The 26,468-nt window shown below is 39.6% G+C and overlaps 1 protein-coding gene across 1 annotated transcript in view; it reads right to left on the reverse strand.

Moving 5' to 3' along the window:
* Nucleotides 1–26,468, reverse strand: part of atrnl1a (attractin-like 1a) — a 318,106-nt gene that overhangs the window by 262,941 nt on the left and 28,697 nt on the right. Inside the window, exons 3-9 of the mRNA XM_085427777.1 lie at nt 16,479–16,562; nt 14,442–14,555; nt 13,426–13,554; nt 9,140–9,348; nt 5,914–6,088; nt 5,744–5,831; nt 3,154–3,400 (exon numbers count right to left, since the gene is read on the reverse strand). Of these exons, the coding sequence (XP_085283903.1) occupies nt 3,154–3,400; nt 5,744–5,831; nt 5,914–6,088; nt 9,140–9,348; nt 13,426–13,554; nt 14,442–14,555; nt 16,479–16,562 (1,046 nt within the window). The remainder of the gene's footprint in view (nt 1–3,153; nt 3,401–5,743; nt 5,832–5,913; nt 6,089–9,139; nt 9,349–13,425; nt 13,555–14,441; nt 14,556–16,478; nt 16,563–26,468) is intronic.

Consider the following 26,468-nt stretch of genomic DNA (forward strand, 5'->3'; position numbering starts at 1 on the left):
GATTGACAGATGAGGTCAGGCAGGCGTCTCTGTGGACTATGTTTGCAGATGACATTGTGATCTGTAGGCAGCAGGCACAGGAGAGTCCAGAGAGGTAAAGACATGCACTTGAGAGAAGAGGAATGAAGGTAAGTAGAAGAAAAACAGAATGCATGTGTATGAGAGGTAGACAGGTGTAACAGTGAAGCTGCAAGGACCAGAGGCCACGAAGGCAGATGTGCAGAGGAGGGATAGTGAATATATTGGAAAAAAGGATTTTGAATATGGAGTTGTCAAGAAGACAAAGAAAATTAATGATTGTAGTGAAAGACATGCTAAGAGTTGGTGAGACAGAGTGGATGCTAGAGATAAGGTCCTGATGGTAGCAGCCAGAAGAACAAAATTGCTGTATTTTTGTTGTATATTTTTAGCAGGGACGCGGAAAGTTTGTTTCATCTTTTAGACCAGAGTTTCTCGTCTTATATATTAATATTGACATCAGTCTTGAAATGATTTAGCAGCCTGTCGATCTGATTTCTCTTTGCTAATGACAGCATTTTGCCCAAAAAAAAGCTTCACTGAACTATACTCAATTGAGAAAGGAAAAATGACAGGAGAAAAGAAAGCCGGCGAGCAACTGACAGCCGACCACACACCTGGAGTGGAAAAAAATAGCATAAAAGAACAAGAGAAACAGGGGTAGGAGGAAAGGCAGCACTGAAGTGACGACAAGAAAGGAGAAGGTCAACTCTTATCACATCTCTCACAGCTAATTGCTGTGAACCCGCTTCTCCAAGTGGTCATTAAATCCTTTTACCTCATATTTTACACTTCGCTTCGACTCCCCCTCTGTTCATTTCCACACTACACTGACTCCTTCTTGCTCCTTCTGAAGCCTAATGATGCTCAGTGCAGACTTACGTTGTGACACTGTCAGAGAAAGAGGAAGGAGGGAATCGATGGAGGTGGGTGAAGATGAAAGTGATAGACGTTTGAGTGGAGATAAGGAAGGAAGAAGGTGAGGCAGAGGAGCACACAGTGATGTGGACAGAGGGGGAAGAGATGACAGAGGGGGTCAGAAGCTGAGGCTGGCAGGTGAAAAGAAAAATACAGAGGGAGATTTTAAAAAAGAAAGAAAGCATGTGAGGAGCAAATGAAAGAGTGCAGAGGGAGGGATGGGAGAGGGGGAGAAAAAAAATCAAGATGACAAGGAGGTACAGGAGTGAGGGGATGCAGCGGATTCATTAATCACCGTCTTCTCCCAGACAATCCAGCCTAGGTGCCACCTCTTCTTAATGACCACGCTCTGTGCACTGGTGTGTGTAAAGATTGTGTGGCTGCACACACCTCTGCTTTTCAGTCTGTGCATCTTGCGGGAAGTGTGTAAATATGTGTATGCTTGTGTGTTTTCCTCTCCAGAATTATTTAAACATTTGGTTCTAGCGCCATCAGCTGGTGTACAACATTACAATACCGCCATCTTCTATACAGCCATAAAGACACGGAGTCAGATATACACTGATGATAAATGCAATATCAACATTATTTTAAAAGCATGTGAAAGCGATGCTACACAGACAAAACTATAGCAGTAAACTTGCTTTGGAGAAGATTTTTTCAACCTGAAAAACTAGAACCATCCACCCATTTCCTCAGGGCCTCAGCCAACCAGGGTTACGGTGTGGCTTTAGTCCACACAGTTAACTTTGCAAGCTCACATTCATCTATCACAGACAGAATAAAATCAGTAATCAGTCATACATGGACTGTTAGAGTAAACTCCTCATAAAACCTTTCTGCTATCAGGGAGCAGCACTTAGCCTGCAACTGTGCAAAACTGCATTCTTCAAGAAAAATCTTCTAATGTAGTCGGTGTTTTAAATTCAACCAGAGAAGCTTGGGGAAGTATGGCTCACAGACACAAAGCTGAGACTAAGAGATTTCAGGGCCTGTGCGTGTTGTACTTCTCAGTTTTTAGATAGTCTGGCTTGATGTTTTTCTCCAGTCATTTTAGTCTTTAGGCCACGATTGTGTTCAAAACAAACTGAAATGAAACACAAGGCTGTTTATCACATATCTGACTATTGTGTGGTAATTACATTATACTCCACTATGTACTACAACAGCATGTATACTGTACAGTACAATGTTATTGTAAATTGTACAAAAGCAGTGTCAAACCGGAAACAAATGCCAATTGCAAATCACTCCATTCACAAGAATATGAATATGGATGTATTTTGCTCATTGTCTTCTTATTCTGGCTTCATTTATTGGATTTTATTGTTGTGCCATGCATAAAACAACACGCCCAGCCCAGATAGATTGCAACAAAGCATTACATAGCCAGAAAGCAAAGCCAGGGTAGCAGCATAACCTTTAAGCAAAGACTGCTAACCTATAAACACCAGAATTATTAAAGCACCCATTTTATTCTGTCATCACCAGTGTGCCACAAACATTTCTGAATTGTTAAAGGACATTTAATTAAACCTAGACTTTAATGTCTTTTTAACTTATCACTATAACAACAAAGAAGAAAATTCAACACGTTCTCATCTTCTCTTAATTCACAGAATTCACACAACCTGTAGTCCTCGTGCTTTTAAAACTGCTCACTTCAAGGACAAGTGGAAGTATTCTTACTGACAACTATTGAATTTATGACATTAGACTTCTTGATAGATTTGCAGTAACATAGGTCCACTAGATTTTCTTTGCAGTTAAAAAATACTGTCTCTTTACTATGTCTTTACTTTTTCTGGAACAAGACACTTTAGCTTCAGTCATCAGTCAGTCAGTCTTTTTTACCATAAGCCTTTCTACCGGTTGGGTGCCCCTCCTCTGGCTTCCATAAGTGCAGAATCCCCTCCTCACATAAGCTATTACTATATGAGAGTTCAGAGCAGTCAGAAGCTTTTGTCACTGCTTGAAACTTTGTCCACATTTGACATGAACATCCAATGGTAGAAGGAAGCAAAAGGAAAAAATGGCTTTCCTTTTACTTGCACCTAAAAGCACCTAATTACGGTCCAACCAGTTCAAGAAATGTTCTACAGAAAATATCAGCAGTTTTTGATGGTTTCTTGTGTCCAGCTTACATCAGTGAAAACCAACTGAAAAGTCTCTAAAGGACGATGATATTTTTGCACATCGTTCAGCAAGCACACTTACTGATGTTGTACTCTTGCACTTTATTGATGTAGCTGTAGATTGGTGAGTAGCCGAAAATGATGAGCATCACTGGCTCGCCATTGGCCAGCTCCACCACGTGCGCCATGTGTCCCTCCAGGGCATAAGGAGGTGGCGGGACTGGTTTCCGTAACGACCAGGTACGCCTGGGGATGTTGAACACCCACATCTCATCTGTCACATTAGCAGGACCTGCTTCCAACTTCCCGCCAAACATGTAGATGTCATCCTACACAAGGGAAACACGAGGCAGATTTCGTATTAGAGTGATGTGATGTTTGTGGAAGTGTTATGAAGTTTTGCCTGAGCTCTAATATCTAATCACATTTGAGCAGTCTGCAGACCTTCTGATGGGCCCCCTGGTTGTCTGATAGTAATAAGACTTCAGAGTTCTTACCACCCCCATCATGATAATGAGAAATGTCTTCTGCAGCAAAAGACAGCACTGTGTTCAACAAAGACAAAACATCCAGACATTGATTCAATCAATATGTTTTTAATATTATTACTGATCTTTCACCACTTTGTGGGGATTGCAGTAAACTAGTGACCTGAATAAAACTGATCATCTTGCTTCAACTTTTTGCTGCGTGATCTTCAGGGGTGCACCTCGATCATCCATAACATCGTGACCAATTGCCTAATACTGTGTTGGTCCCCCTTTTAGCTGCCAAAACTGCCCTGACCCATCAAGGCATGGACTCCACTAAACCCCTGCAGGTATCCTGTGGTATCTGGCGCCAAGATGTTAGCAACAGATCCTTAAATTGTGGAAGTTGCAAAGTGGGACCTCTTTGGATTGGACTTGTTCGTCCAGCACGTTCGACTCGTCTGTTGGATCAGACAACGCAGGCCAGCCTTCAGTCTTGGCTGCCCATCACCCAGTCTCTGGTTCACCACTGCTCTTTCCTTGGACCACTTTTGATTCATACAGAACACCGAGAAAATCTCACAAGAGCTGCAGTTTTGGAGTTGCTTCCACCCAGTCGTCTTTCATGACATTTTGGCCCTTTCCAAAACCATTAAAATCCTTATGCTTGCCCAATCTTCCTGCTCCCACTCACTAACAGGTGCCACGATGAAGACGTAATCAGTGTTATAAACTTTACCTGCCAGTGCCCATAATGGTATGCCTGATTAGTGTACATGTTACACCCTGACAGTATCACTACAAGCCCAAATAAGGACCCCAAAAACCTGCTGTACACTTCTGGTGCCATAAAACAGAAAACACCACAGCTCCTTTAAAGATCCGAGTTTACTTAGTGGCATAAGGAGGAACTTGATAACATTAGGCAGGTGGTTCTAATATGGCGTCTGTTAGCATCAGCTAATAAAATCACTTGTCTTTGCAGGTGCTGCTGCAGGAGCACTTAGCTGCTGTGAACCTTTCAAGAACAGCTATTAATGCATTTTATACTGACAAACACCTTTGGCACAGTAAATATTTAGTCAGTAACTGTAAATATGAATATATTAATCATAATAGCTGTAAATGAAAAAAAAAAACTGTTTGCTGTTCTTTTTTGCAGCCTTACACCTTGTCATGCACCCATCAGCCATCGTGTGATTCCCATCTGCCAAACATAATCACCTAAAATAGTGAGTAACCAAAAATACCAGTGTGAAACTAAAGGGTGAGAGGTGAAGACATGAGTGTCTCATGAAAAAAACAAAAGCACGTCTGCTTTGTCCTCAAGTCAAAGACGTTTCAAAAGAAACTCTGCCGATGGAGCAAAGTGATTCCTTTCATCCACCTTCACAGTAACAGGGTGGGTTTGAAGTTAAAGCTGTGTGTATAGTAAACAAGCCAGGAGTTACTGCAGGCTACAAATCATCAGCAGGCTTCAGTCAGTCGCTCTGACCTCCTCTGGATCAAATCTCACCTTCAGCACAGCAGGACGAGATGTTTGTCTTCATTCTCCCTCCTGTCTTCCACCATTAAACCATTCCTTCCACGCTAAAAAAAAAAAAAGTAAGCGCCCCAGTATTTGGACAGCGACACATCATTTGATGCTCCTGGCTTTGGCGTGATTGATCTATAGCAGACACATGAATGATTCTGATGTTCTCATTTCTTTATAGGTAAGCTGAAATATGGGCCAGTCTCCTAGAAACGCCTCAGTCTTGTGAAATGACCCCATATAACTTCAGAGAGCAAGAGCTGTTTCTAGACATGGACTGCAACACGTACACTTCTAATCAGTTTGTTGTCTGGGCTTTTTCCCCCCCATAAATGATATATACAATGTCAAAGCAGACTTATTTAATATTTATCAAAATGAAGAAAGAAGCACGCATTCAAGGCAGTCAGTTAATTCTTTAATTTGAACATCTGTACTGAGGAAGTCTATTAATTGACAGCACCACTCCATTCCAACAATAGTCAAATATAATGATTCAACACTGTCTGGTAAGCACATGAGGAAGGCAGCATATGAAGCTAAGAATCCAGAATAAATGCTAAAACCTTCTGATTGTAGTCCACATTTTCACTGCTGTGGAGTAGTATGGAGTAGTACCTGTTTCTTGTTTTTAGCACTGGTGAAATGTAAAACTTAAGCAGGATTACCTGATGCAGAGCCAGTGAGTGTCCGTATCTGTAGAGAGGGCCGCTGCTGACAGGCACCACATCCCACGTGCTGGTCTCTAGGTTGTAGCTTTAAACAAAGGGAAAGATTAGGAAAAGTGCAAAAGCTCAAAGACAATCACAGTCAACTAAGTCAGATGGATGTGTCTTACTTGAGGACCATTTGGTAGTTGGAGTAGTTGAAGGAGTAACCTCCCACCACCCACATCAACCCAGAATGCACCAGAGCCCGGTGGGACGCTCGACCCAGAGACTGAGCAGATGGTTTAATGCTGGGCAGCACCCAGAAAGCCTCAGTGGAGGGAACGGAAAGGGAGCAGTCTGGACCTGATGGAGGCAAAAGGACATGTTTCACTTTTTGGAATTCGTACATACATTGTTTCCAGTATTTATTTTACAGGTAGTAAAGGGCAAATGAATTCAATTTTCTCAAAATATCAATCTATAAATCCTATTGTGCTTATCCAGTTCAGGGTCATGGGGGAACTGTAGCTTATGAACACCCTTAACAGGTTGCCAGTCTATTTATTTATTTATTTTTACTTTGGTGCCACCTAGTGGCTGTTCTATGAATAGGCACCAAACACAACTCGAGCTCATTTATGAGCAGATGATGAGCAACCTCATATCTTTTAAAAAAAGAAAAACAAGACCACTTCTACAATACATTTTATTAAAATATACATTTTCGTTATTCACTGCATCTGTCCATTGTTTTCTAAAGCTTATACTTTTCCCTCAGACCTTTACCTTTTTCTTGCTCTTCCTTGAACCCTTCTACCCATCGTCACCGTTTTGCCTTCTTTAGTTTCACTAATTGATCTGATCGTGTTTTCTTCAGTGAACAGTTTTGCTTCTACTCATTTATATAATGCAAAAAAAACCCTTTATTTTAAATGATTTTATTCTTTTTTTTACTTATTAGTTTGTAAAGCACATTAAAATATTATAACTCAAAGTGAGAAAACTGACAGACCACAAAGCAGAGCTTATTCAGATGGCAGTCGAGAATAAAAGCACATCTTTACAGATTAAATGAGGATTTTCTAACATTGCAGGCGAGTGATTAAAGCAAGACGTGAGAAAACGAGATAAATGAAAAGCACTCGATCACAGACGCATTCAGCACTTTTCTTTCTGCGGGGGGTAGAGGGAAGAGGGGAATGAAGGACAAATTGTAGAAAATGCTCTTTCCATTAATGCAAAAAACTTTTTTTTTTTTTTTGGTGATGCCAACTGGTGGTTTCCATGGTGACCAATACCTTTATTAAAAGCCCGTTTGTGTTTCTGATGCCTGCTCCGAGGCTCTGTATCTGCCTCCACCTCACTCATTACCAGACAGATACACATACATCCCTTTGCCTCACTGGTGTCTCTGTTGCTTTTGTGTGAACAATTTGTGATCTGTGGAAATAAGAGGCTGAATCCCAAAGCTCAGAATCTGACTCATTCGCTGTCATATAGATGGATAGCACAGTCCATCTGAATTGTTTTCAAGTGACTTAGTTAGGTTCAGAGATGATACCTTTGTGGCTGTCAAAACACCAAAAAAAAATATATATATGTTAACCGATATCTCTTTGTACAAATTATGACTTCATTACACAAAAAGTAAATAAATAAATAAATCAACAAGCATTGTTGTGAGCAGGTTGGATTTTTTTCCTACCAACACACACACACACACACACACACACACACCTTTGATTTTAGGATTAGTCTTATGTCTTTGTGTCTAAAAAACTTAAAGCAAATACTGAAATAGACAGCATATTTGCTGAATTTTACACTCACATACATATCCCTAAAACTGAAGTGTTAAATATTAAATGATTTTAATATTTTTTCCTATTGTTGTACTTAAACTGGGTCTTTATTTAACAAGTCACAGAGTATGCGATCATTGCCATTTAGCAATATGTTCCTACTGTAGCACCTCTCATATTAATCTGTTTAGTTATAACACATAATCAGTTCATCAATTTGGTGTCTTGTTTCTGAAAAACTAAAATGTAACTGACATACACAACACTGGGTAAATACTGCTTAGCCTGCTGTTCATCACTGTACTGTACAATTTGGGATATTTGCCTATTTTTATTTTTTTTTTGCTTTTAAAATGCATCCATTTTTAATCTTCATTCTTGGAGATTTTTATTGTATTGTTTTTAACAACATTTTATGGGAAAAAGTTGGTTTTCCTTTCTCCTTGTGCTATCATTATCCTTCCAGGAGGGGGCAGCACTTCACCATCCAACTTCAACAGACTTTGTTGTCTGCTGAATTGTTCTTCTTATGTATTCTCTTAATATGTTTGTTAGACATTTAGGATCAAACTGGATCTGAATCTTGAATGAACATGCAGTTGGTCAGATTTTCGTGATTATCCATGTTTTAACTACAAAAACTGAACCGAAACGCGTAAATCTGTAACCGGTGCTTTAGAAGATGTAAATACTGGCTGAAGAATGTGACTTAACAGTTACTTTCATTTCATGCAAAAGCCTTTTACAAATGATGAAACCTCTGCGAACAGCACCAAGAAAAGCCGCTTTTCTTATAAAAAGAAATTAGTCTAAAATCACTCTCAGTCAGAAAACGTCATTTGAAATAAAGTTGTTGATTTTGAAGCCGCAAGAGGGATTTGTTTATGACTGCAATATAAAAATAAAAAAAAATAAAAAAAATGAAGCTAGATATATATTGTGCCACTAGGGAACATTTCCCTGGGAATCCCGTATAATATTTTATGATATTAAAGAATACTGATTCAGGCAGCATTGTGTTAGGCATAAACCAAGAGGACACTGGGATTGTGCTTTCAATTGCTTTTTAATATTAATATTGAAAACTGCAAAACCGAAAGGAAAGCATAAGCAAAAAACTCACACTGCGCTCATTTGTTCATTTAATGACTAAAAAAAGCATCATGAAACTGGACTAAATTAACCGTTTTAAATGTGTTTGCATGACTAGAATCCAATAAGAAGCATCTCTAAAAACATGGTGTCATATCTCAGAGTCATTTTTGCCCCATTTTAGACTACAGTTGTAGACATCAGTGTACAAAATACTTACTGGATCAGTGGTTACTGTGTTTGTGAACACTTCATGAATTAATAAATAAGGTCCTGAAAGTTCAGATACAGCACTTTAAACTATCCCTATCATTTTCCTCTCTGTTATCATCTCGCCTGCATTCCACTCCTGTCTTCACTGCAGGAAGCCCATTACAGTAGCACCAAGCCAAAGTGCCTGTTTTGCCATCCTGGCTGCACCACATGAAGCCAAGTTTCCCCCAATAAAATCCTCATTTACTATGTATCACTAAACTAAGTTTTAAATTCCCCAATAAAATTCAGCCTTCCGTTTTCTTACCTTGCCAGCTGTCGTTGCAGACACACAGCTTCTCCCCGGTCAGGTCACAGTAGCCGTGATCTGGGCTGCCACAGTTGTCTCTGCAGTAAGGGATGTCACATGCGTCCCCCTTCCAGTACTCCTCGCACTCACAGTACACACGTCCTGCAACCGAGTTCGCAGTGCTGCATCTGCCGTGGCCCGAACAGTTGTTGGGACAAGAGTTTATCCTGCGGGAGACACAGTTAGCCAGAAAGTCAAACAACATCTTCAAGGTTATGGAGAGCCATGAGCAAAAGAGAATACTTGACTGTGACGGGCCAGATATTATTTTTAGATGAGTATATGGCCTTGAGATATTGTGCATGCCTCATGAAATATTAACTGAGGTGACTGCAGTCATCTACTTATATACTTATAGTAAAATTTACTGATAGCCAAAGTTGCTATTTTTTACCTTTACATATTAGATGTGTGTATTATTTGCTTTAGAGTGGATTCATGTTCAATATCTGCTGGAACGACTGTTCAGCAGATATGCCCAACACCATCAAAACTGTCACTAACTTCAGTGAATATTTCACCAGCATTGCTATCTAAAAGTCTTCCAATTTCCTCGTTATCAACCCCAGTAAAAATTGAGGTTCTCGTCTCATTAAAGAGGCAAGACAATCAAATCTTCTTAATTCTTTTATCAGGAGTCTTGCTGTCATTTTTGATCAGTTCTTTGAATTTCTCATTTTAAGCTAATCCAGTTTTGCTTCTTCCAGCTAAAAAAAAAAAAAAAAAAAAAATAGTCTTGAGTTTTGCCAAGTTTATCAGCCAACAACGTTTGTGCTACTACTACTCAATCGTCTTACCTCTCCTTCAACATAACAAACACTAGCTGATGACCACACATGAACAGAAAAGAAAAATGCATCCCTAGGATATATTATTCTCTTACTTCCCTCTCAAGGCTTTTGTATACAAACATCTTGTATCATTTTTAAATAACCACAAAGTACATCAACTATTTCTTACTATTAAATAAAATGTAGCAAAGAATGTTCACTCAGTCTTGCTGCGTGAAACTGAAACATCACATGAACATCAGATTTGTTGGGAAGACAACAAAAGATAAATAATCCAAATACATACAAAAAAAAACCCCCAAACAACTTGGCATTGAAATACAGGAAATTTACACAAGGAACTCAGGAGAAACAACACACAATCCAAAAAGACAAAAAGGGCTGATTGGGGAAGTGGAGACAGGTGGGAAATGGGAAAGGGGCACAGCTGAACATAATCAAGACAATCAGACTGGAAATAAAACCCAAGACACAAGAGGGACTGGGGGGGGGATACACAAAAGGTGAGACAGGAATAGGAGCTACTGAGTGAATTACAGCAAAGTCAGAATAGAAAGTGACACTAAAGACGTCTTAAATCTATAAGACTTGAAGAGTAAACTAAGCATACAAAAAATGATAATGAAATGAAATGAGGAATCAGAACTCAACCTAACAATAACAGTGACAACAAATGCAATACTATGTATTGAAAAAGAAGAAGAACCTTAAAAATACAAAGCAAAGCCAGAGACCACGAAGGCATCACTGTGTAGATTTGGACTTCCTGTTTTTGATGCCATCTGAGTCTGCTTACATTAAAGTTTGAATCCACTTACTGTAAGTGGCTTTGGATAAAAGCCACCAAATCTAACTGAATGTTATGCAAAAATAAACAATGTGACACACAATAGAGATGGAGCTAAACTACCTCTGATTTTAAACAAGATAAATTATAGACACAGCGAGGAAAACGCAAAGAAAAAGACAGACGTGACTGAAAATGGGAAACGGAGGTGGAACAAAGAAATTGCACATAAAAATCAAAACGGAACAAAAAGCACTGAGACCGACATTACAAGGCGTTTCTATGGAATATCAGATAAGTTCGAGATGAAAGAGATAGAAAAATTGGGGGGAAAGATGTGAAGGACCAGAGGCGGAGAATCATGTTTTTGTTAATGCAAAAAGCTGGTTTGCTACCGTAACAAGGGTGTTGTCATGACAACCTTCATCTCCTCTCCGTGGGCATGTGTGTGCGTCTGTATGTGTATGTGTGTGCTAAGAAGAACCTGTGTAAATGCACGTATTCCTCCCAAGCAGGTGTCCAGCTTGGGAGGAGTTACATAGCATTCAGTTTTCAGTAATGACCATCACTAATTGCACAAAGTGGGTTGGTTTAACGTTAGGGGTGATAGAAATCTACATGAACAGTGTGAATGGTCCTGTACGACTGAGCTTTTAGTAGAGCCAGGAAACAAAAACCAGCAATGTTACAGCGGCTCCCAAACACCGTTCCCAGTTGGCATGGCGAGGCAGACTGGCTGGCTGGCCTTCAGTCCGAGTAAATGGTAAATGTATATAGCACTCTTTCTACTCTACTGGAGCACTCAAAGCACTTTATACAAGATGTCCCATTCAGCCATTCACACAAGCACTTTTTTCCACATCTAAGTGCTTTCTATCTAACATTCACACCCCAATGAATGCATCAGGAGCATCTTGGGGTTCAGAATCTTGGATATCCAAGGATCCCTCCCTGACCACCAACCTTCCAATTAGTAGATGACCTGCTCTACCTCCCTAAGCCATAACCATCCCACACTTGAGATTTTGTGTGAGCCACAAAAGTGATGAATAACATTAAGTTTATTATTACATATCAAAGGCCCTGCCTGACAGTGATGAGCATTTGTGAGAAGATAGAAAAATGGTGTACACAAAACCAGCTAAAGGAAAAAAAGAAAAGAAACAACTGCAAAAGCAACTTCCTTTATGACTTCATCAGACTGGGAACTTCAACGGCTTTCAGCCCATAGGTAACGTGCCAAAGCTAAAGAGGTGTCTGGAAGCATATATAGAAAAAAAAGACATGGGATTTGCACCATAGGCAGCAAGAACATTTTGTGGATTGTGTCAAAGTTTCTGATAGGAGGATGGATGTAAGTTAGCATTGTTGTCAATTCAGATGACACAGCTGTGATTATAGATTATAATTTTGCCTTGCTTGACTATTATCATTACTCACCAGGTGGTGCCACATAATGGTGTCTTCACGATCTGTGCTAGCTGAAAGTATTTCAGCTTTGTTTCTTTCTTCTTCTTTTTTTCCCAATCACGTGAGTTTCTCCCAGTGACCTTGGATTCTTTTGTCCCCACCGGCAACAGACACCCAGAAATGGAGACCGGCTTACTGTTGCCATTTGTAATTCAACTGTGGTTTTATAGAGAGCAACATTGGAGAGCATTATGAGGCTTCCTGGTAAGTTTTCTTTAAATGTCATGTGTCCTGCTTATGCAATGTCTCTGAACACACTATTAGTGTAGCTAATAGTGCATGTGGTTTACCAAATCCAAGAAGCTAGGTGGTGTGAAAAATCTGGATTTTTTTCCCCCCTTCTTCTTGTGTTGTTTTCCTGGGAGAGTATCCACACACAGCTGCCAGTTATATGTCTTTCCAAGTTTTCTCTCTACATAACCAGGTTCGCATGAGTGGGCGTCATCCCAATCAGTGATCACGGTTGTTAAATCAGCCACCAACACACAAAAATTTGTGATCGTCTCTCTCTGTCGCCCCAGGGAACAAATGCCACTACAAGCTGAAGTCAAAGTCTGGCAGCAGATGATAATGAGAAGCTGCAAAAACTCTTATAAAGCCTTTGCTTAATTTTGGAATATACAGATTACATTTTTTACCTTGTTAAGTTCTCATTAATGCAAAAATGTCCCCGTCGTGGGATCAGTAAAGTCTTATCTTATCTTATCAAAATATTAATAATATGAGCCTGTTGCGCACTTTCTGTCTGTATTGAACTTTTCGTGTCACTTTGACTTGTCTTAATGGGAAAATCCTGGGTGAGACTAATTTCATTGCCCTACAAGTGACAAATGAAATCACACAGACAATAGAAGCACACCTAAATATAACACAGCCATAGCATTTGGTAAAAATAATCACTTAGTAAGCTGTCGATGTAACTGCTTGATATTGCAAATCAGTTAGCTGATGATGCATTTGATCTGCTGCCACAAATAAGCACACATTAACAAGCTGATGCTATCAGGATTTGGTATTTGGCTGACATTTCAGTACAAATTTCAGTATAAATACAAATATAAGATGTGTTCTCTTTTGTTTATATCGGAGAGAACAGACTGATCATGAACTGGAACAACTGGAAAAACAGAGGATGGGAAAAACAAACAGGTGAAGACAAGGAAATGAGTGACGGTAAGAACAATATTGAGGCTTACGAGTAGGCGATGCTGAAACCAGTCAAGTTGTAGGCAGCGTCACTAAAGAAGTGAAGCAGAGCGTAGCCGGACGTTGTCACAACCTCAGGAACTGTCTCATTACCTCTGGTCTCTGGCACCACTAGACCGCTGAGAAAAGAATTCAACAGAAAGGCAATGAGACCTGCAAAGACAGACATCCCCCATGGACCCAAAATAATAACAGAAGGTTTTCTGAAATGTATTTGGTGTATGATGTGCTCTAGTCTGAAAGCACTGCCACCCCACAGAAAATACATGACAGTAATTAGCCTTGAAGTAAAAAACATTGCAGTGCAGTGGCAAATTAAATTTCGTTTGATTATGATTTTTTGTGGGGACCGGGTTGTCACTTTTAATCCGTGCAATGCACTGTAAATGTACCCATGTCCACACTGAGCCCAAGCTCCCTGCAGGAACTAGTGTTTGTTTTTTTACAATGCAAAGCGGAGGTACCCATCCATAATGAACAATTTAAGTTTACTTACTGTAGGTAAGAATGCTACACAAGTCAAGACTATGTATAATCAAATGGCAGATATTTTTATATATTTTTCTTGAAATAGTCCAAATTGCCCCTTTATGGAAACAACTGAACTCTTAACAAGAGATAAGCCTCAGTGGATTAGAATAAGTGGGAGGTTGGTAAAATATTGCAGCATTACTGTTTTAATGAATTTGCATGAAATGAAAGAGTTCCACCCACATGCTTGTAGATTGTTCTTTAGAAGGGAAAAAAGAGCAAAGTACAGAATAAATCTCGAGAAAAAGAAGTGGCATTCAGGGATAATGTGAGTAATTGCAGTATTTTCTTTCTATTATTGCTGTATTGTGGTAAGCCAGCAATTATGGGGTCCATTGTTTGGCCATACATGAAGTCATTTGACTGCACAAGCACAAATTTATTGGCACTTTTGAAGCAGTGCCAAAGGGTACCTAAGTCATTTACATATTTCCTCCATTGCACAGCTCTCCTATTCAGACTAGCAGGTGCTCACCTGAAGACAGCAATCAAAGGGGCGTAAATGGAGTCTCCATCATAGACGTACATGTGGTCCCAGCTGCACTCTGTGGCAAAGTGATTGAAGCGAAGCCTGAGTACAGCGTTGGGGCTGGGAGACGGGGAGAGAGGGAATGCAGAATAAACAGGTGTGACAAAAATACTCTTGATAAATATATATACTACCTATAAGCTTCATATGATTCTTACTTTATAGAAGTGTCTCCACTATTCATAAAATCTGTGGTTGAGATCATAAATCGACAGTTCAGGGACTCACACTCACTGCAGAAAACCTTTTTGCTATATTAAAATCCTTGTGAGATGTGTCCTTGCCTAATGCCAGCACTGTAGAAGATGCATTTCGTGCAGTGTCTGTTCACATGCAGACTATTAGTATCAAGTATCCTAGTTTTGTAAAGGTCCAATCCTGAAATAAACCTTTATTTCAGCTTTAGATAAACCTGCATATGATAATCAACCAATTTTACACATGAAGGCAAACACCAGGGAACTAATCATTGTCTCCCATATGTGGACATGCATACCTAATTGGTTAAAAAATAAAAAATAAAAGTCCTAATGATAATTGATGTGATAAGGGCCTAGACGTTAAAATGAAGGAAAATCTGCACTGTACAATCATTGCAAATTTAAATACACCAGGGTGTGATGGAGGAGATTTTTTCTTTTCTTAGCTCATACCTGATTTATTTATTCCTCTTTGACAAATGAATATGCTCTGGAGATTTTATAGCAATCTGTCATTAAAAAATAAATTTTTTTAAAAATGAAGCTATCACTTAAAATCATCCTTCATATTAGCTGAGTAGCACGTTTTAAAGCATGTGTAAAAATGATTGGCAGTAACCGTTTAGCATCATTTTTCATTGTGCAGCTTGTTCTAATGAATGCCTCAATGTCTGAAATGGGCACAACAACACAGTGGGCAAAAGTTGTCACAGTAATGTGACGTGTTGTAAATGGAGACATATCAGTGAAGTTTATGTTAAAGTATAACAAGAAAGGAGAAGCTTTGGTGCTTTGGTCCTATCAGAGAGTGTGCAGAGCTTTGTAGACTGTCCTCTACATGTAGATGTTAGCTGGGAGCTGATTAAAAGAATATAAGTGGAACAACTGGCTTGTGTTGTTGTTGGTCCTTCAGCCATCAAGCCCGAATTTATAAAATACAAAGAGCTGATAACCAGCAGAGAGTTAAAATTTGACACTTCCTTTTCTATTCAGTAACCAAAAACCTACACAAAATGACACAAACACACTACTGTGAGTCCCATTAAGTGTTGAGTTGGGAGTTGAAATGTGTTGGCAAGGTGACCTTCTTGTTGTGCAACAAAATGCCTGAAAATCACATTTTCAGTCACAGTCCATGGATATCTGCTCCAAATCTCTTGGCACCCCATCCAGTAGTTAAAGCCTTCTGAGGGGAATGTGTGATACGATATACAAATAAAATTAGCTTGAACTCACTTTTGAGTAACTTTCTCTCATCTTTCTTAGAGAAAATGCAGCTAGTACAGTAAAATAAATAATAGCATATATAATAGTAGTAATATATTACGGAGCCTGAGCTGCCCTTCAGCATTTCCCAAGGAGATCATGGACATCTTCATTGCTTTGCCCAGAGCTCATCTAACATTTCAGAGCATACAGAGACCATTAAATGTATAACCTTACACACCGTGTTAGAAAATAATGATTGCCATTCTGTGACTTTTACATGGTGGTCTACCACTGTATACTACATGTAGTGCAAGCAAGCATTGTATTTCCATAGCAAGAGAAAAAAATTGCAAATGAAGCACTTTCAGTCGGTGCAGCATGAGCAGTAAATATGCAAAAAGCAACTACGAAGCACAGTAACTACTATATTCACAGACAAACTCCTTCTTTTTACAGAATAATACAGTCTCTCTTATCTAGAGCCCTTAAGTTAGATACAGAATAAAGTCTTTATCCAAGTGGAAGTAAGTAAGATTAATGATGACATGTGGAAGATAAAAACAGTGGTACTTACAATCCTTCTATTAACCAAGTGCACTTGGTCTTGTACTTATAGTTGAATGGACCATCTGTGAGAGAGCCTGACAGGTCTGTTAACCTGCAGAAAGAGACACAGAGGGGAGAAAACATGAACACAGCGACGCAGTTTAATATGCTCAAAATCAGAAACAACTGGGGGAGTCTGTGACAAAACAGACAAAAATTAGAGTTGAAATCTTATCTTGTGACCCCTACAAGACAAAGATACTCATTCTTACATCAGTGAGGGTCCCCATCAGTGCAATCATGTGACATCAAAGAGTTGTATTTGGGCTTAATGTTTGATTTACTACCACCAGATCAAGCGTGGCAGGGCATGAGCTTTTTTCCCCTCCTTATTTCAGGTTATTCCTTGGTAAGAAAATACAAATAAACATTTGTTTTAAACAAACACACTAATCATTTAAAAAGAAGAAGAAGAAGAAACCATTCTTCTTAGCAAAGAATTTAATATTATATCATTTGAATTGAAAATAATAGCTTAAATTATTTAAAATCAACATCCATTTGATGACTGCACAGTAAAACTTTGGCAATATGAAATAGTGAGCACTTTATAACAACTGGTGCTCAGCCTAACTGTTCTAAAATGGCCCATTTAATTATTTTTTTTATCCCCCAGATTAAGAACATCATACACCCTAAAGACTGCTATAACAGTAGGACCGAGCAGAGACCTTACATGGAAATTATGGACGAGCAGAAGAACATCCACACTAACCAAGAAGGATCCTGTAGCTCAGTGCCCTAACATCAGTGAGAGGAAGCTGCTATTAAAGTGAGAGATTGAGAGCCTGCAATACAATGGGACCAGTACTGAGCTGCATGGATATAATGAGCTGACCTTGGCAGAAGAGAGCAGTGTTAAAGAAGGAAAACCGCCTGCCATGATGGATGCATCCACTGAGCTGAGAATGAAGACACAAAGCCACACAAACTGGGACGCAACTGTGCCGGCTCTCTGACAAAATCCTATCAGGAGAGATGCTTGCAAACATCAACACAGCTCAACTCATTATCCCCACAACCAACATGTACACAGAAGAAGGTGGAAGCCAGGAAGGAAGTTAGTTGGTAACATCGCCTATTCTTGCTGCCTTTTATTCTTCAGCACGTACATTATCTCACACTGTCAAATTCACCTCGTTCAAAATGTCAATGTTCCTGTCCAACAAACTGTGTCTACACAGCCAGTCGGCCTCTTATCACCAGTCTTTTAATCCACTGTGATCTTCCACTCTCCCTTGAAGGGGTCTGGCATGGCGAAGTGATCCTCCTCCTCCCCATTTCTACTGTACATCATGTGTTTTGTTCAGGCACCTCATCCAAAGTCTTCATGAGCCATGATTTCATCACCACCACCAGTGAGCAGTGTTGGGGGTGGGTGGTGCCTGGGTGAGGGTATCATTCCAGTTGAGTTTTTACCATTTTAAAATGTTCAGTTTCAGTTTTTAGTTTTGATTGTTCATTTTAGTATTTTTAACTGTTACTATATGGAGGTTCTGCACAGGTATTAGAATAAGAACACAGCACCTTTTCAGTGCAGATAACTCAATAAACAGATGCACCAAAGACTAAAACTAAAGCCTGTAAATTTTATATTCCAACATATTTTATGTTATTTCAGTAAATTTTATAAGTGTACAACATTATTTCAGTGTATCATCTTTTTTTTCCCTCTCAAGTTTTTAGTTTGGTTGAACTCTGTCCAGTCACCATCTTTTACTTTCAGCTAGGATTCTTCTCAGTCTACCTACCAAAGAATACTTAATATTTTGCACACTTCTTTATTATAAAATTTTCTCCATATTTTCAGCACCACCCACCCCATCAAAAATGTAATTTCCTTTGGTGTGTATTGTAACTCATCCTCTTCGTGCCAGTTTTTATGAATGGAGCTGGTTTTATTGTGAAGACACCATCAGGTTTCACAATAGCAGACACCACGGCTGTATTCATTATTTAATCCTGGATTACATTACATTACATTGTGTCTTGTAAAACTAAGATTTGTCATCTCCCCTTTTGTCCTTCCTGGTGCTATAGTGGAACCAAAGACTGCCCAACACAGCTCTGCTTTGCAGTCATGTTAATAATTATTATTTTCCCAGGCAGCAGGCCTAACAAGCATCTCAGATTGATTCAGACTGACTGACAGATTGGCAGAATAACAGTATGAGGTGACGAAACATGGCATCCCTCTGAAATCAAGGTGAGACAATCCCTGATGCTGTTGCTATAGCGATCCCAACATGACAAATTCGTGTGACATCTGTAAAAACCAAGATGGTGGTAACCAGCGATTGCACTTGTCAATCAAAGTAATCCCATGCTCAAGGGAAAATCTGAAAACACACACACGCACACTGTCACACACAACATATCGGCACCACATACAGTGACGATGTCGCCGGCTGCCGCCAGTTGAACACTATGTTACTGTGTGACCGTGTGTGCTCATTATCTAAGCCCTCACTATAGGATCTGTGCTCACTGTGGCACACTGCCAGACTAGAAAAAGAAGGAGAAAAATAGAGTGAAACTCTCATTTTTCTGATTTTTCTGGGTGAAAGACTCATTTTTCTTGTGTCTTTGGGAGGGAACCATAAAACAAGATAACAGAGACCGACATAGTAGATAAAACTTCATCCACAAAATCACAACATGAGGCAAGCTGAGAGCTAGTTCTGAAGCACACATCGAAAATGGAATAACCCACTGAAAAATCTGTTTTAAAAAGTATGGTATAAATGAAGATAATTCACTGGTGTAGCGTCAGTCTATGTGATTATCCTAACTCATGTTTATGAACTGTGTCCAATGATACACCAATTAAAGACAATTAGTTCTACAATCAATGTAAAATGCTTTCCTCTGACCTTATAATCTAAGGTCAGGTGAAACAGAACTCAAATAAATCAATCAAGCCAAATAACCTTTATTGTCCCCAAGAGGAAATTTGTCTTGAACATAGTGCTGCTTGATATGAAATAGAGAAAAAGACATTCATTAATGAAAAGCATATAGTATTGTATTACTGCTAATAAAACGTCAAATAGTGATTGAAAGCATAAATGGAAGGAAAAAAAACCTCTAGCATCATATATAGCACAGGAATGAAAAACATTACCACCATAACTTTGAATAGAAGCATCCATCGAATCAATAAAGGTAAAGCATATTTATATTTGCCATGATGCTTCTCACGCCCAGCAAAACACTTACTGCTGCAATTGTAAAACAGCATTTCATAAGTCATAAACCATCATAAGTTACGTTTAGAAGAAACTGCCCTGTCCCTAGCATCCTGCAGAGTGCATACACTCAGTCTTTGAGGCAACAAGTGTTTGTGCGAGTGCAACATTTCACTACATTTCACTCCCAGCTCAGAACCTCAGCCAGATATGCTGTTTCTGGTAAACAAAGGAACCTAAGGAAGTGCTAACAGATTGCTGCACAGCGGGATGCGAGCTGCAGTAAATGCATACATCCTGCCAGTAAAACAGAAGCACACACATACACTCACACTCACAGACACAATATATGTAAAGGAGGAACAAGACAGGATGCAGAAGGTCTGTCTGTTTTGTTTCCTTTCCATCTCTTCTTCCCTTCACTTCTGCCCATTTACTCCTCCATCTATCCCTCTTCTATCAGTCCCCGCTGATCACAGTTAGATCCCCCGACTTTAATCCTGGATTAGAAGACAAATATTCATGTCATGCTGCTGTAACACTGACTTAAATGTTGATCATATTGATGGTGATCATATTGATGATGATGATGATGATGATGATGATGATGATGATGATGAAAACTCGTTTCTTACTGCTGATGACACATGAACATCTTTAATGTCTAAAACTGAATGTCTGTTCCCAAGATCTATTGTCTATTTTCTTGTCTTATTATTGCACCTGTTTTATTGATGTTCACATTTTTTGAATTTAGGGCCATACATCCCATTCAAAGAAGGTCATTATGGAAATGCTGTAAAACTTTAGCAAAGAGCTTTGAAAGGTGAAATTAATAAAATGTAAAGCCATTATCAAAGTCTAAGAAAAAGAGGAACAGTCCTACAAAGTCACTAACTGTCACTCGTGCAATTTCTTTGCAGTGTGGGTGTTAAATGATGAAGAACTAGAACGAAGCAACATCCCAGCAACCAAAAGCCTAGTATGGCTATTTTATCTTAACCCACAACAGCAACTAAAAGGTTAAAAGGCTGTGCTGTGACAGCGCGAGTTCATAAGCTAGAAAACAAAAGTGAAATAGAAAAGAAAAAAATGCTGGAACATTTATTCATTCCACACTGTTGCATGCAAGGTTGGAGCAGGATGAAGCTTATTTCAAATAAGATGGTGTAATAGAGGGAATAATGCACACTGACGCACAGATGACCATTCACACTAAAATTTAATCTCAGCTGGAATCTTTGAATCTATTCAGTTATCCAAACATGCATGTAACTAGACTGTGAGGGAAAGCAAGAAGGCCACTCATGCCTGGGTTACATGCCTGCAGAAAAAGTTCCTCAGTGGGTTGAATAAGCCAAAGCTTAAACCGTGCTGATGTGTGGCAGCAGTGAAACGCACTTCCCAGCCTATATTTTTATTATTTTAATTACTGCTTACTGCGTTGTAAACTTCTTAGAAATTCAATTGCAGAACCTCAGTCACTCAGAGTCCATTGTCACTTGTTTTTTTCTTCTTTTTTGTGTTTTAATTGTTTGTGTATTTTTACAGGTACAGTTGCATTTGGGGGAAAAAAACAGCTAATTAGTCATCATACGATTACTATGAGCAAGTGGTAATCAGATGCTAAATACTAATGTGACCGTGTGCAATAGACTGGAAATTTGAAATGGTTGCCTCAAGGATGGCAATCAGGTCTGTCTTCAAAGCAGCTTTTGTGCACAGTTTAGGTTTGTGATAAAATGGAGTCAGTTATATGCAACCTGTGATCATTTGGTGATTAACTGCTATAAATTAACAAGAAAGGACAAATCTGTTGCTGTCTACATACACAAAAAGTTGCATTAAACAGATATTCAGAGTCCAGAAATTCCTCCATGAAGAGTGATGTAGTTGCTGCAAGACAGCAATTTAACTGCACAACGACAAATGGGCTTGACAGTCGTGCTTTTATATAGGAATATAACCAGAATATGAACAGTTGGGAACCAGCTGAGTCAAGCCCGCTATTGCAGAAAGACATGTCACAGTTGCACTAATTCAGATTGATAGTAACGTGTTAGTAATCTGCCTGTGTTTAGAAATTAGATGCCAATTATTTGCAAACCTTGACCATTCAGTCTGACTGCAGCCTGCCCATGTTGGAGTGTGATTGGTTGCAGTTAGGTTGCCTCCCACTCTCCTTTGTGATCTGAAGTCGTGAACAACTATTTGCAATCATTGTTTCCGACAGTTGTATAAGCAGCTATGAAAACAGATGTGTGGGACAATGACTGGTTCACTATATCGCCCAAACCCTAACATTTTGAAACGTGCAAAAATTACTATTCAAAAAAATAGAATCAAGAGTTAAATTTTGACAAAGCCTTGGTGTAGCTCTCCTCTGGTTTTCTCAGGCTGAGATCTTTGGCATATTCAGTATCTATAAAAGCATGTGCAAGGTAGATCACATTCATTGTTAATGTGAAGCTGACTGGTGTAGCCTCCTACAGTCCCAACAAGCCGTCACTCCAAACACCTCTCCCATTAATCTTCCCCCCAAAAACGCCTGGCACAGAAGAAGACGGCGTACATGTGTCGGCAGGAAGCCATCACTCACAGGCAGACTCACAGCTAGCTGAGGTTATAAATGGTGAGCAGGGGCAGAAGGCTGGTCATAATACGAGGCCAAAGTCAAATCCTTTACATACACCACAGAATTGGGATCAGGAGTAACACATGCTTATATATTGTACGAAAGCACCGAGGGACGAGCCATGAAAGGGTGACGGTGGCAGAGCAAGAGGAGGGGCAGCGAGCAGACTGATAAAAACAGAGACAGCAATGAGAGCATGAGGTATGGAGGAAGAGAGTCCAGCACCCCCTTGAAATATTCATTTGCTCCGGGTGAATAATTGATGCAGCACAAAAGACAGATGCATGGGGGATAGACAGACAAATGGATGGAAAAAGAACAAGCGGGACCGACAGATTAAGAGAGAGAGCCCAATATCGCCAGGTAGTGTAGTTACAAATCTCCCTTTTCATCTTCTCCCCTGTCACTCTATCCAGAGGGAGGCCTGGCTACACCTTCTGCACCACCTCCCTACTCATTTAATACCATCTGCTCATGTCATGCACACATCTGCTAATGGAAAGCTCAAGCCTTCACTCACCTCCTCATCTATTCAAATAAAAAAAATAAAAAAACATATTCTTTTAAAGCAGCATTACTCATGACACCAACAACTTCTTCGTCCCTTTCACACTTTGTTCTCTCGAGCATTTCAGTCTCAGAATAGCAGTATAGTTGTTGTCATATGCTGAAGCTAAATCTTTCAGCTTCTCAGTAAATTATAAAAGGTTGTAATCAATGGAAGTACATTTATAAGGTATTTCTTATTTCCAACATGAAGAAATGTTTTAAAGTTGATATACAATGCTGATTGATTTAGCCAACTCTAATTAGTGAACACAAGTGCCTGCATTTAGCTAAACAGCTATAACATTATTAAGTCATGACATTTACTGGCAAATGCAGTCAAATTACAATCTGATTTAAAAATCAATAGTCGGAAATATCTTCCTGTTTTCTGTTATTTGATGATGGATCAGTACAACTGCTACTTACACACATACACACTAAGTACTGCTTCTTGTGTACGTGTTCATGCAAGCCAGACAGACACGTCTGTTTTGCAAGTGTCGATTATACGTGGCCCTACCCGTGCACGCTTGGGTAGGGGAGGGGCTGAAACTGCAGGCGTACGCCTTACATACACCTTGAGATTTTACAGAAGAACACAGCATTGACAGTCTCACCCTGAGGGAAGAATTTATGATGCACAGCACTGTAGATGTCTTTAAAAAAAAAAAAAAAAAAAACCCGTGCTGCTTTCTAGCTATGAATCTCCCACTACAAGCTGCTGTTTGGAGACCCAGTTTTTATCAGCAGTCATTAAAGTCGGTTTAGGCTCAGAGCTGATGTTTACTCTCTATGCATGTTTGAGGCTCATAACAAATGCACAAAAGTACCAAGTGATACTTCCAGGAAGTGATTTGAAAATAGCACAGCAAGTGGCCTAGAGGTGCGCACAGAGATGACTTTCAAGGGGAGATTGGCCAAGTTTAAATCAGATTTTTCAGCCTATCCCAGCTGTCTTTAGACAGGAGGTGGGTACACTATGGACACCTCATTTAATAAAGACAAAACACACCATCTTTATGAGCATTTAAAAACTACAGCTCCCAGGAGGATGCCTCAGAAAGTTGGGTGGACATCTGTCTATACTGTTATGCTGTACAGCAGTGCCACAGTTAATGCATCAGGTTATTTAAGATTTAATAAGCCATAATGGCACCTGTAAGGAAATTGAATTACAGCAGTATTAGCCCAGAGAGTCTGCAGTGACACCCTGACTGTCTCCCTTCCCAACTGAATTACAGAACTAAAGTTAAGCAGACTGTCTGCTCACCAAAAAGAGAAGAAGAAATTCAAGGCTACAAGTTGAACTGACAGGTCAATGTGTCTTACTGGCTACATCAAAGCAGCCTTGTAGTATTGATTTTCTCTGTAATCCCCCACTACAGACAGACATTTACTGACCGCTAACTGCACGACAGCCCAGTGACACATTCATACTAGAGAGGAACACATAATCAAAAACAACCGCAGTGACACAAACACACAACCGCACACACAAAGACTTTCAGTGACAGCATCTAGTCAGCTGAGTTTGACATCATCCATGTGAGAAACAAAACGACGCACACATGTTTGTGCTTAAGAGCTTCCAGAGACTGTTTTCATTCCCAGCCCTTTAATCATCACCCTAACCCTTCACAGCACACGCCTGCTCTCAAACTGTGCCGTAAACTGACCTATTAAAGAAGGGAGAGTTGTCCAGAAGTGATTTCACTTTGCAAAAATGCCTTCCCTCATGAAACAGATACACACACACACACTTTCATACATTTGGGGAAAAAGAAATCATAAAAATTCACAGCCTTGAAAATCCTCCAAGAATAACATCACTCCTGCGCTGTATAGTTTAGATGACCATATTTAGAAAAAACAGCTTGTGGCAGAGACTCGCCTGATTGAATCATATAATTTATAACAATGCACAGCACAGTGGAATTCCCTCTAAGGCCACTCGGTACCCTCCCTTGTGTTAAAAAAAACACAGCTGAGTCTCTGCTGAGGTTGCTGCAGCTTGAGTACACTCAGCAGCACTGTTCACCACTTTTACTACATGGGAATACTTTTCATGGTTGCACATTATATCACAGTATATTGATATGACATAGCAAGTCATATTTTAACGTAAATGATCTAATTTGAAATTTAAAACCATATATAGTATAATGGATCATAGTTCAGGTGCAGATCCAAAATATACTACACTGTGATATTATATGTTTTGCATTTTACATTCTAGGAAAGTCTAATGGTGCAACGAGAAGAAATAAAGATCCAATGTCCTGCCAGCTTTTCCAGCTGAATATTAGGTTATTGGGGTTAGATAATGACTTGACAACTCCTAACCTGAATGAGAGTAGAGTGTCAGGAAGGTTGCCTTTGCACCTCCAAACAACACTTTTGTTTACTTGGGCTTTTTCTGAATATGCCCTCTGAATGACTTTAGAAGGCCCAGTTAAATGTGGTTATATCATCACACACAACACAATAACAACATCATCTAAGAGTACTTTACTGTAAATCTACCCAATAAGTTGGTTGATAAAAGGTTTTGCTCATTTCTGCAGAGAGAGAAGCCTCTTCTATTCATCTGGGAATGAATAACTGGGACCTTATTTTAATTCTGTACATGCAGTTTGCTTGCTTGAAGTGGTGGGAATACTGAAGCAAGAGAAAGTTGGAATTCAATCACAAGGGGATTTCAAGTAAAGTTCATTTCTTCTGAGGTAACATTGAGGTAACAATACCAGCAATGTGTCCTCGAATACAGGGTCCCACTAGAGCCTGGGGACGTTTCCAACTTTGATTCATCGTCAGTGTTCAGTTTTCTGTTGTGTTCAGTCAGTCAAAGACATCTGGGATCCATGAATAAAATATAGATGGGAAATGAAATTGTGTTGAATCGAGAGGAGGCCATTTACAATTTATGCACTTTTTTTGTAAATATGATATACTAATGAGTTTGTGAAAACTTTTATTTTAAAGGAAGCAACACACAGTGACTAGCACTGTTGTCTAACAGCAAGAAGGTCCTGAGTTTGTCCACCACCGGGCTGCGGACTCGTGTTGGCGTGGGTTCTCTGCAGGTACTCCAGCTTCTTCCCACAGTCCAAAGACATGCAATTAGTGGGGTTAGGTTAATTGGTGAATCTAAATTGCCCATAGGTGTGAATAAGGGTGGGAATGGTTGTCTGTCTCTCTCTTTGTTAGCCCTGTAACAGACTGTCCAGGGTGTAATCTGTCTCTCGCACTATTGTAGCTGGGACAGACTCCAGCCCCCCAACCCTGACAAGGACAAGCAGAAGAGAATGGACAGTATATGTAAGGTACATCGTGTATAATCACTCCGTAAGACTGTGTAGAGTTTTTGGACAACAGGTTGTAAATGTTTTTCCTACTTTAGTTCTTTTATTTTGAGATCAAAACACATATGCTACAAAAGCAGAGACTGGCTTTAGCTTTTATTTCATCACAGTTAAATGCAGGACAGCACAAAGGTGAAGTTATTAGCACCATAGCCTCACAGCAAGGTCCTGGTTTTGAATCCACTATCTATACGGGACCTTTATGTATGAAGTTTGTACCTGCC

The sequence above is a fragment of the Rhamphochromis longiceps genome, linkage group LG13 (assembly GCF_057381845.1).
Source record: "Rhamphochromis longiceps isolate RC_006_pf linkage group LG13, R_longiceps_female_GT1.1, whole genome shotgun sequence".
In the NCBI taxonomy this organism is placed as follows: Eukaryota; Metazoa; Chordata; class Actinopteri; order Cichliformes; family Cichlidae; genus Rhamphochromis; species Rhamphochromis longiceps.